General features: G+C 44.5%; 1 protein-coding gene across 2 annotated transcripts in view; it reads left to right on the top strand.

Annotated features, from left to right (window-relative positions):
- Positions 1-12016, top strand: part of il15l (interleukin 15, like) — a 14915-nt gene extending 2899 nt beyond the window's left edge. For both annotated transcript variants that reach the window (XM_072462272.1, XM_072462281.1), the window contains exons 2-4: positions 2777-2821; positions 7802-7939; positions 11429-12016. In XM_072462272.1, the coding sequence (XP_072318373.1) occupies positions 2777-2821; positions 7802-7939; positions 11429-11593 (348 nt within the window). In that variant the 3' untranslated portion in view covers positions 11594-12016. The remainder of the gene's footprint in view (positions 1-2776; positions 2822-7801; positions 7940-11428) is intronic.
- Positions 12017-12403: the final 387 nt, after the last annotated feature.

Raw genomic sequence — 12403 nt, forward strand, 5'->3', positions numbered from 1 at the left:
AACTGTTACTACTGTTACTACAGAAAAATACTACTGTTACAACTGTTACTACTGTTTCTACTGCAAATACTACTGTGACTACTGTTACTACAGAAAATACTACTGTTAATACTGTTACTATTGTTACTACAGAAAATACTCCTGTTACTACTGTTACTACAAAAAATACTACTGCAAATACAACTGTTACTACTGTAACTACAGAAAAATACTACTGTTACAACTGTTACTACTGTTTCTACTGCAAATACTACTGTTACTACTGTTACTACAGAAAATACTACTGTTAATACTGTTACTATTGTTACTACTGTTACTACTGCAAACACTACTGTTACTACAGAAAATGCTACTGCAAATACAACTGTTATTACTATTAATACAGAGAAATACTACTGTTGCTACTGTTACTACTGCAAATACTACTGTTACTACTGTTTCTACTGTTACTACTGCAAATACAACTGTTACTACTGTTACAACAGAAAATACTACTGTTATGACTTTTACTACAGTTACTACAGAAAATACTACTGTTACTACTGTTACTTCAGAGAATACTACTGTTACTACAGAAAATACTACTATTACTACAGAAAATACTACTGTTACTACTGCAAATACTACTGTTGCTACTGTTAATACAGGAAATACTACTGTTACTACAGAAAATACTACTATTACTACAGAAAATACTACAGAAAATACTACTGTTACTACAGAAAATACTACTGTTACTACTGCAAATACAACTGTTACTACTGTTACTACAGTAAATAATACTGTTACTACAGAAAATACTACTATTACTACAGAAGATACTACAGAAAATACTACTGTTACTACTGCAAATACAACTGTTACTACTGTTACTACAGTAAATACTACTGTTACTACAGTAAATACTACTGTTACTACAGAAAATACTACAGAAAATACTACTGTTACTACTGCAAATACTACTGTTGCTACTGTTACTACTGCAAATACTACTGTTGCTACTGTTACTACTGCAAATACTACTGTTACTACAGTTACTACAGAAAATACTACTGTTACTACTGTTACTACTGTTAATACAAAAATACTACTGCAAATATAACTGTTACTACTGTTACTACAGAAATTACTACTGTTACTACAGAAAATACTACTATTTCTACAGAAAATACTACTGTTACTACTGCAAATACTACTGTTGCTACTGTTACTACTGCAAATACCACTGTTACTACAGTTACTACAAAAAATACTACTGTTAATACTGTTACTACAGAAAATACTACTGTTACTACAAAAAATACTACTGTTAATACTGTTACTATTGCTACTACAGAAATACTACTGTTTCTACTGTTACTACTGCAAATACTACTGTTACTACAGAAAATACTACTGTTAATACTGTTAATATTGTTACTACAGAAAATACTCCTGTTACTACTGTTACTACAAAAATACTACTGCAAATACAACTGTTACTACTGTTACTACAGAAAAATTCAACTGTTACTACTGTTACTACAGAAAAATACTACTGTTACAACTGTTACTACTGTTTCTACTGCAAATACTACTGTGACTACTGTTACTACAGAAAATACTACTGTTAATACTGTTACTATTGTTACTACAGAAAATACTCCTGTTATTACTGTTACTACAAAAAATACTACTGCAAATACAACTGTTACTACTGTAACTACAGAAAAATACTACTGTTACAACTGTTACTACTGTTTCTACTGCAAATACTACTGTTACTACTGTTACTACAGAAAATACTACTGTTAATACTGTTATTATTGTTACTACTGTTACTACTGCAAACACTACTGTTACTACAGAAAATGCTACTGCAAATACAACTGTTATTACTATTAATACAGAGAAATACTACTGTTGCTACTGTTACTACTGCAAATACTACTGTTACTACTGTTTCTACTGTTACTACTGCAAATACAACTGTTACTACTGTTACAACAGAAAATACTACTGTTATGACTTTTACTACAGTTACTACAGAAAATACTACTGTTACTACTGTTACTTCAGAGAATACTACTGTTACTACTATTACTACTGTTACTACTGTTACTATTGCAAATACTACTGTTACTACTATTACTACTGTTACTATTGTCACTACTGCAAATACTACTGCAAATACTACTTTTACTACTGCAAATACTGCTGTTTCTTTTAAAAAGTGAACTCCTGATATAGTTCTTCAGACTTGTCAATCCAAATATGGTCAAATTGTTAGACAAATGTAAAATGGCTGTAAAATGTTTCTTCTTTTACTATTATTTGAAAGTTTACATCTAAACGTTTTATTTTTAATCAGTTCTATTTGTATCATTTTCTTTTCTTATAAACTATAAACTCAGTAATACATTTTTCAAATCTTCAAACAACATTCATACATTTTCCACCTTTACTTTTTACTACTACAACCATGTTAAACAGCAGTAAAAGTACTCATTGTGCTGCACTTTGATTGTGCTGGAGCAAAGGTGTTACTGATCTACAGGAATGTCTCAGGGGCCTCTGCTCCCATTGCAACGTGTGGACCTGTGTGGGAAGTTTGCATGTTCTCTCTGTGTCATCACGGCTGCCCCGGAGCACGCCTCAGTCTGCCTCAGGGCAGCTGTGACTTACAGAAGTATCAGAGTGTGCAGTGAATAAAGACACAGTACAATGTGTACATGAGATGAAACTGAAAGTAAATGTTTCAAATTAATCTTAAATAGTTGTTGTTTGTGTTCGTCAGGATGACGAGACGATGCTGTACACGCCAGACCAACAGCAGTATGAGGTAACCACACGAGTACTTCATGAGGTCATGCAGTATTTTTTATTTTTATTTAATTTTATTCATTTTATTCATTTTACTTCATCCAACTCCTCCCGGCGGATGCCTGAGCCACCTCAGTTGGAGGAGCAGCGGCTCTACTCTGAGCTCCTCCCGCGTGACTGAGCTCCTCCCCCTATCTCTAAGGGAGCGCCCAGCCACCTGGCGGAGGAAACTCATTTCAACCGCTAGTATCCTCGATCTTGTCCTTTGGGTCATTAAAGCTCATGACCATAGGTGAGGTCAGAAGGTAGAGTGACCTGTAAATCCAGAGCTTTGTCTCCTTCTTCACCACAACATTCCAACTGTCAATCTCACGTTCCATCCTTCATCACTCGAGAACAAGAACCTGAGATACTTGAACTCCTCCCCTTGGGGCAAGGACTCCCCGCCCACCTGGAGAGGGCAAGACACCTTTTTCCAGTTGAGAACCATGACCTCTGATTTGGAGCTGATTCTCATCCCAGCCGCTTCACACTCGGCTCAAACCGATGGAGCCATCGTACGCAAACAGCAGAGATGAGATCCTGATGTCCCGAAACCGGACACCCTCCGACCCCTGACCGCACCCTCCAACCCCTGACCACACCCTCCGACCGCTGACCACACCCTCCAGCCCCTGACCACACCCTCCGACCCCTGACTACACCCTCCGACCCCTGACTACACCCTCCGACCCCTGACCACACCCTCCGACCGCTGACCACACCCTCCAGCCCCTGACCACACCCTCCGACCCCTGACCACACCCTCCAGCCCCTGACCACAACCTCCAACCCCTGACCACACCCTCCGACCCCTGACCACACCCTTCAGCCCCTGACCACACCCTCCGACTCCTGGCCGCACCCTCTGACCCCTGACTGCGCCATAAAATTCTGTCCATAAAACTTATGAAAAGAACCGGTGACAAAGCGCAGCCCTGAGGGTTCCAACACACACTGGAAACAGGTCTGACTTAAACTGCAGTGACTATTGGTCAGATTCTCTTCTCCAAGACCTGGACTAGACCTTTACCGGGGCTGAGGAGTGTGATCCCTCTGTAGTTGGAACACACCCTCCGGTCCCTCTTCTTGAACAGAGGGACCACCACCTCGGTCTGCCGGTCCAGAGGGACCACCACCCCGGTCTGCCAGTCCAGAGGGACTGTCCCCGCCCGCCACGCGATGTTGCAGAGACGTGTCAGTCAAGACAGTTCTACAACATCCTGAGACTTTAGGTCCTCAGGGCGGAGCTCATCCCAGAGCCATTTTATTCATTTATACAGGAAAAACACAATGAGTAAAGTTCATCAAACAAACACTGAAGAAACAAACAAACGCAGATGAAACAAACTCAGACATGTTACTGTCTGATGTTAATCTGCTCAAAGTCCATTGGGAATCGCTGAGTCACTTCAGTCGTGCAGCAGCGAAAGAGAAAGAAATGTGACATCATCTGTCGTCACATTATATTTTTACACATTTAATTAAAACTATCAAATACTGTATAATAGTAAATGTTGGCAATACACCAGGAGTAAACCAGGAGAGCGTGAACTGTGACCATGTTCTGACCCTGTTCTGACCCTGTTCTGACCTTGTTCTGACACTGTTCTGACCCTGCTCTGACCCTGTTCTGACCTTGTTCTGACACTGTTCTGACCCTGCTCTGACCCTGTTCTGACCCTGTTCTGACCCTGTTTTGACTCTGTTCTGACCCTGTTCTGACCCTGTTCTGACCCTGTTCTGACCCTGTTTTGACTCTGTTCTGACCCTGTTCTGACCCTGTTTTGACTCTGTTCTGACCCTGTTTTGAACTTGTTCTGACCCTGTTCTGACCCTGTTCTGACCATGTTCTGACTCGGTTCTGACCTTGTTCTGACCCTGTTCTGACTCTGTTCTGACCCTGTTCTGACCCTGCTCTGACCCTGTTCTGACCCTGTTCTGACCCTGTTTTGACTCTGTTCTGACCCTGTTCTGACCCTGTTTTGACTCTGTTTTGACTCTGTTCTGACCCTGTTTTGAACTTGTTCTGACCCTGTTCTGACCCTGTTCTGACCATGTTCTGACTCGGTTCTGACCTTGTTCTGACCCTGTTCTGACTCTGTTCTGACCCTGTTCTGACCCTGTTCTGACCCTGTTCTGACCCTGTTGTGACCCTCTTCTGACCCTGCTCTGACCCTGTTCTGACCCTGTTCTGACCCTGTTTTGACTCTGTTCTGACCCTGTTTTGAACTTGTTCTGACCCTGTTCTGACCCTGTTCTGACCATGTTCTGACTCGGTTCTGACCTTGTTCTGACCCTGTTCTGACTCTGTTCTGACCCTGTTCTGACCCTGTTCTGACCCTGTTTTGACTCTGTTCTGACCCTGTTTTGACCTTGTTCTGACCCTGTTCTGACCCTGTTCTGACCATGTTCTGACTCGGTTCTGACCTTGTTCTGACCCTGTTCTGACTCTGTCCTGACCTTGTTCTGACCCTGTTCTGACCCTGTTCTGAACTTGTTCTGACCCTGTTCTGACATTGTCATGACTCTGTTCTGACTCTGGTCTGACCCTGTTCTGACCCTATTCTGACTCTGTTCTGACCTTGTTCTGACCCTTCTCTGACCTTGTTCTGAGTCTGTTCTGACCCTGTTCTGACTCTGTTCTGACTCTTTTCTGACTCTTTTCTGACCATGTTCTGACCCTGCTCTGACCCTGTTCTGACCTTGTTCTGACCCTGTTCTGACCACGTTCTGACCATGTTCTGACCCCGTTCTGACTTTGTTCTGACCTTGTTCTGACCTTACTCTGACCCTGTTCTGACCCTGTTCTGACTCTGTTCTGACCATGTTCTGACCCTCTTCTGACTCTGTTCTGACCTTGTTCTGACCCTGTTCTGACCCTGTTCTGACTGTTCTGACCTTGTTCTGACCCTGTTCTGACCCTGTTCTGACTCTGTTCTGACCTTGTTCTGACCCTGTTCTGACTCTGTTCTGACCATGTTCTGACTCCGTCCTGACTTTGTTCTGACCTTGTTCTGACCCTGTTCTGACTCTGTTCTGACCTTGTTCTGACCCTGTTCTGACTCTGTTCTGACCATGTTCTGACTGTCTTGACCTTGTTCTGACCTTATTCTGACCCTGTTCTGACTCTGTTCTGACCCTGTTCTGACTCAGTTCTGACTCTGTTCTGACTCTGTTCTGACCATGTTCTGACTCTGTTCTGACCTTGTTCTGACCCTTCTCTGACCTTGTTCTGAGTCTGTTCTGACCCTGTTCTGACTCTGTTCTGACCATGTTCTGACTCTGTTCTGACTCTGTTCTGACCATGTTCTGACATTGTTATGACTCTGTTCTGACTCTGGTCTGACCCTGTTCTGACCCTATTCTGACTCTGTTCTGACCTTGTTCTGACCCTGTTCTGACCCTGTTCTGAGTCTGCTCTGACCCTGTTCTGACTCTGTTCTGATCATGTTCTGACCCTGCTCTGACCCTGTTCTGACCACGTTCTGACCACGTTCTGACCCTGTTCTGACTCTGTTCTGATCATGTTCTGACCCTGCTCTGACCCTGTTCTGACCACGTTCTGACCACGTTCTGACCCCGCTCTGACTCTGTTCTGACCTTGTTCTGACCCTACTCTGACCCTGTTCTGACTCTGTTCTGACCATGTTCTGACCCTCTTCTGACTCTGTTCTGACCTTGTTCTGACCCTTTTCTGACCCTGTTCTGACTGTTCTGACCTTGTTCTGACCCTGTTCTGACCCTGTTCTGACTCTGTTCATACCCTGTTCTGACTCTGTTCTGACCATGTTCTGACTCCGTCCTGACCTTGTTCTGACCTTGTTCTGACCCTGTTCTGACTCTGTTCTGACCTTGTTCTGACCCTGTTCTGACTCTGTTCTGACCATGTTCTGACTCTGTCTTGACCTTGTTCTGACCCTGTTCTGACCCTGTTCTGACTCTGTTCTGACCCTGTTCTGACTGTTCTGACCTGATTCTGACCCTGTTCTGATACTGTTCTTACCCTGTTCTGACTCTGTTCTGACCTTGTTCTGACTCAGTTCTGACTCTGTTCTGACTCTGTTCCGACCCTGTTCTTACTCTGTTCTGACCTTGTTCTGACCTTGTTCTGACTCTGTTCCGACCTTGTTCTGACCCTACTCCGACCCTGTTCTGACTCTGTTCTGACCTTGTTCTGACTCTGTTCTGACTCTGTTCTGATTCAGTTCTGACTCTGTTCTGACCATGTTTTGACTGCTCTGACCTTGTTCTTACTCTGTTCTGACTCTGTTCAGACCATGTTCAGACCATGTTCTGACCATGTTCTGACCCTGTTCTGACCCTGTTCTGACTCTGTTCTGACCCCGTTCTGACTCTGTTCTGACCTTGTTCTGACCCTACTCTGACCCTGTTCTGACTCTGTTCTGACCTTGTTCTTACCCTGTTCTGACTCTGTTCTGACTCTGTTCTGACTATGTTCTGACCATGTTCTGACCATGTTCTGACTCTGTTCTGACTCTGCTCTGACCCTGTTCTGCCTCTGTTCTGACCATGTTCTGACTCTGTTCTGACCTTGTTCTGACCCTGTTCTGACCTTGTTCTGACTTTGTTCTGACCCTGTTTTGACCTTGTTCTGACCCTGTTCTGACCCTGTTCTGACTCTGTTCTGACTCTTTTTTGACCCTGTTTTGACTCTGTTCTGACCCTGTTCTGAATCTGTTCTGACCTTGTTCTGACCATGTTCTGACTCTGTTCTGACTCTGTTCTGACCCTGTTCTGACTCTGTTCTGACTCTGTTCTAACCTTGTTCTGACCCTGTTCTTGCTCTGTTCTGACTCTGCTCTGACCTTGTTTTGACCATGTTCTGACTCTGTTCTGACTCTGTTCTGACCCTGTTCTGACCATGTTCCGAGTCTGTTCTGACTCTGTTCTGACCCTGTTCTGACCCTGTTCTGACCCTGTTCTGACTCTCTTTCAGCGCTGTCCGAGCTTCTCCATGGGTTGCATGGTCAAAGAGATGAAGACTCTTCTGAACGACTGGACCATCGTCGACGGCAACATCACGACCAGAACCTTCAGGATCCTCAACAAAGTGAAGAACTGGACCAAGAGCCTCGTAAGAACCATCCACACAGGACCAGAACCATACAAAGAGCCATGTCAGAACCAACCACACACGGGACCAGAACCAAACAAAGACCCATGTCAGAACCAACCACACACGGGACCAGAACCAAACAAAGACCCATGTTAGAACCAACCACACACGGGACCAAAACCATACAAAGACCCAGGGCAGAACCAACCACACACGGGACCAGAACCATACAAAGACCCATGTCAGAACCATCCACACACGGGACCACAACCATACAAAGACCCATGGCAGAACCAACCACACAAGGGACCAGAACCATACAAAGACCCATGTTAGAACCAACCACACACGGGACCAGAACCATAAAAACACCCATGTTAGAAACAACCACACACGGGACCAGAACCATACAAACACCCATGTTAGAACCAACCACACCCGGGACCAGAACCATACAAACCCCCATGTTAGAACCAACCACACCCGGGACCAGAACCATACAAACACCCATGTCAGAACCATCCACACACGGGACCAGAACCATACAAAGACCCACGTTAGAACCAACCACACACGGGACCAGAACCATACAAAAACCCAGGGCAGAACCAACCACACACGGGACCAGAACCATACAAAGACCCATGTCAGAACCATCCACACACGGGACTACAACCATACAAAGACCCATGTCAGAACCATCCACACACGGGACCACAACCATACAAAGACCCATGGCAGAACCAACCACACAAGGGACCAGAACCATACAAAGACCCATGTTAGAACCAACCACACACAGGACTAGAACCATAAAAACACCCATGTTAGAAACAACCACACACGGGACCAGAAACATACAAACACCCATGTTAGAACCAACCACACCCGGGACCAGAACCATACAAACACCCATGTCAGAACCATCCACACACGGGACCAGAACCATACAAAGACCCATGGCAGAACCAACCACACACGGGACCAGAACCATACAAAGACCAGGGGCAGAACCATCCACACACGGGACCAGAACCATACAAAGAGCCAGGGAAGAACCAACCACACACGGGACCGGAACCAAACAAAGACCCAGGGCAGAGTGTGTGTGTGGTGTTGTCGTTTGATCTTTGGGAGTTTAATAAAGGGTTCATCACTGAGTCATTGACTCATGGAACAGGTCCAGCTGCTCTTGTGATTTTCAAAAGTCTTCAAAAATAAATGTAATTTAATTAAGCCGACATCATCAAGAAGAAGACCAGAGTCTGAGACCTAGGGCTGGGCAATATGACAATATGATGAACATGATGTTTCTGAGAGGAATCTAACAGCAGCGGAGCTGAAACTGTAGCTTTATATTTCTGTTCCTCACTCGTCTGAGCATAAACCATTTCAAAGAGGAACGTTTAAGCCTGGACTTAAATGAAGAGACTGTGTCGGCCTCTTTAACATGGACAGGAGCTGATTCCATAACACAGGAGTTCTACCTCCTACTGTGCTTTTAGAGACTCTTGGGACCACCAGAATGCTCTACCTCCTACTGTGCTTTTAGAGACTCTTGGGACCACCAGAAGGCTCTACCTCCTACTGTGCTTTTAGAGACTCTTGGGACCACCAGAAGGCTCTACCTCCTACTGTGCCTTTAGAGACTCTTGGGACCACCAGAAGGCCAGCATTTTGAGAGCAAAGAGCTCTGTTTGGATGATATGGTTCTATAGAATCTGTGAGGTAGGATGGCTTTGTACAAGTGGCACCACCACCAGTATCGACCTCGCAGAGCCTGGTTACGCCGTAGAGTCTCTCCAGCGGAAGTATAAACACCTCAGAGGCCTTGCTTCTGATACAGCCCCACCTGGGGGACGTACGCCCTGTCGCCATGCACACCAGGTCAGGGTGGACCACCACAGCGTCTCTTCACCACCCTCGCCCCCGCGGTGAGTGAACTACTAAAGCATGTAGAGAAGCTATGGCAGAATACAGGAAATTACATGATATCCAGAGCCCTTAGGACTATGATTCAAGCAATATATCAAATTAAATACCCTCAAAAACTACTTTAAAACTATTTTTAAAATATTTTTTTAGAAATGTATATTAGTGCTGAGGGGGTTGGGGGCACCACCCAAATAATGCTCTCTTCTTCAGTTCCTCTTAATAATCTTGCTGCTGCGTTTTGAACCAGTTTTACAGGCTTGATTTAGATGCGCTGACCGTGTCCAGTGCTCAGATGTCCAGTGCTCAGATGTCCAGTGCTCAGATGTCCAGTGCTCAGATGTCCAGTGCTCAGATGTCCAGTGCTCAGATGTCCAGTGCTCAGAAGTCCAGTGCTCAGATGTCCAGTGCTCAGATGTCCAGTGCTCAGATGTCCAGTGCTCAGATGTCCAGTGCTCAGATGTCCAGTGCTCAGAAGTCCAGTGCTCAGATGAAGAGTCTGAGACGTTCAGGGACCAGTTCAATGACCTGATACTGTCCAGGAACCAGAGAAGCATCACCCAGGTTTTATTGTTTCCCCGCTGGCACGAACCTTTTGTTTTGGTGCAGGCCGTGGTCTTTCTCTGGAAGATCTGGTTTGAATTGGTGAATAAAAGTGGAACTGGTTTATTGCGGTTGAAGTTTGTGACTTGTGTTCTGAGGAACATGTTGTGACTGTGACATTGTGACCTCAGAATGTCACAATGTTTATCTACACATTATTTCATCCACGGATAGATTACGGATTTTGAAGCTCAAATACAAGTTCATTGTGTGTATTTATTTTTCTGTCCTTTGAAATCGAAAAGCCCATGAACGGACCTCTGGACACCTGAAAGGGGTTTGTTCTGAAGACCTTTCATATCTGAGGATGGTCTTAAAAAACGCTTCACTTCATTTCACTTTGAACATTCTGATGACCGAGCATTTTAGAGGGTTTATTTGTCACACACATTCTCCATGTTCTCCCCTGATGTTCTAGTGTTCTCCTGATGTTCTCCTGTGGTCTGATGTTCTCCTGATGTTCTCCTGATGTTCTCCTGTGGTCTGATGTTCTCCTGATGTTCTCCTGTGGTCTGATGTTCTCCTGATGTTCTCCTGTGGTCTGATGTTTACCTGATGATCTCCTGATGTTCTCCTAATATTTTCCTGTATTCTGATACTCTACTCTATACTATCGTGTTTTGGTGTTCCCTTGATGTTCTCCTGATGTTCTCCTGTGGTCTGATGTTCTCCTGATGTTCTCCTGATGTTCTCCTGTGGTCTGATGTTCTCCTGATGTTCTCCTGATGTTCTCCTGATGTTCTCCTGTGGTCTGATGTTCTCCTGATGTTCTCCTGATGTTCTCCTGTGGTCTGATGTTTACCTGATGATCTCCTGATGTTCTCCTAATGTTTTCCTGTATTCTGATACTCTACTCTATACTATTGTGTTTTGGTGTTCCCTTGATGTTCTCCTGGTATTCACCTGATGTTCACCTGATGTTTGCCTGACGTTCTCCTGATGTTCTCCTGATGTTCTCTTTCCTTCTTGCAGGATAAGGACTGTGTGCCTGGGTGTGAGAGTTTCAAAGAGGAATCGGCCCTGATTTTTCTGGAATTTCTCAATAAAATGCTGCAGAAGTTCAACACCGACTGCTCCCTGCTCCAGAGGGTGACACGCTCATCTCTAAACAGACTGTCATCCACATCCTGGATCTGAAGGACCAGAGCAGCTCTGGGCCTGTCCCTCCTCATCTGGATGAACAGGAAACTGTAAACATGTCAGTTTTAAGACACAGACGCTGGACGAGGGTCAGATGTGACCTTGGACTTGGCTGGACTCTGAGATCTTGCTCCGTCCGAGACAGTTGAGCTGAAAGAGCTCAGAAATGTCTTCAACATCATTTATGTAAAATATTTATTGCCTGGCACTGTTCTGTGTAAGTGAGTAAAGGCTTTTCTTATGACGTTTACTTCTGAGGTCTTACTATCGTCCTGATTCGTCCTGATTCGTCCTGATTTGTCCTGACTTGTCCTTTCTCTCAGGCTGACTCAAGGAATTTCTCACTTGACCCGGTTTGAGCAGGACGTTATAAACAGAAGGCAGATTATACTTTAATCTCTGTGATACATGTTTTAGCTGTCAGTATTTGACTTTTACCCGAAGGACATGTGGGATCATATTTGGTAACATGCATTACACAATTGGTAACAAACACCACTTTTTTTCTCTGTCTGTCTTGCTTTAGTCTCCTCTTTAGTCATCTCCGGTTGCTTTAGACTCCTCTTTAGTCATCTCCGGTTGCTTTAGACTCCTCTTTAGTCATCTCCGGTTGCTTTAGTCTCCTCTTTAGTCACCTCCGGTTGCTTTAGTCTCCTCTCCGTGAGCCGCCGACCCACCGCGAGGTTAAAGACAAGCGGCTGGTCTGCAGAGGCGCTCTGAGCCGGCGTGTCTGTGGTGAAGTACATAGTGAAGTACATAGTGAAGTACATAGTGAAGTACATAGTGAAGTATATAGTGAAGTACATA

This window comes from Eucyclogobius newberryi, unplaced genomic scaffold (genome assembly GCF_026437365.1).
Source record: "Eucyclogobius newberryi isolate DKJ021-1_F unplaced genomic scaffold, fEucNew1.0.hap1 SCAF_10, whole genome shotgun sequence".
NCBI lineage: Eukaryota > Metazoa > Chordata > Actinopteri > Gobiiformes > Gobiidae > Eucyclogobius > Eucyclogobius newberryi.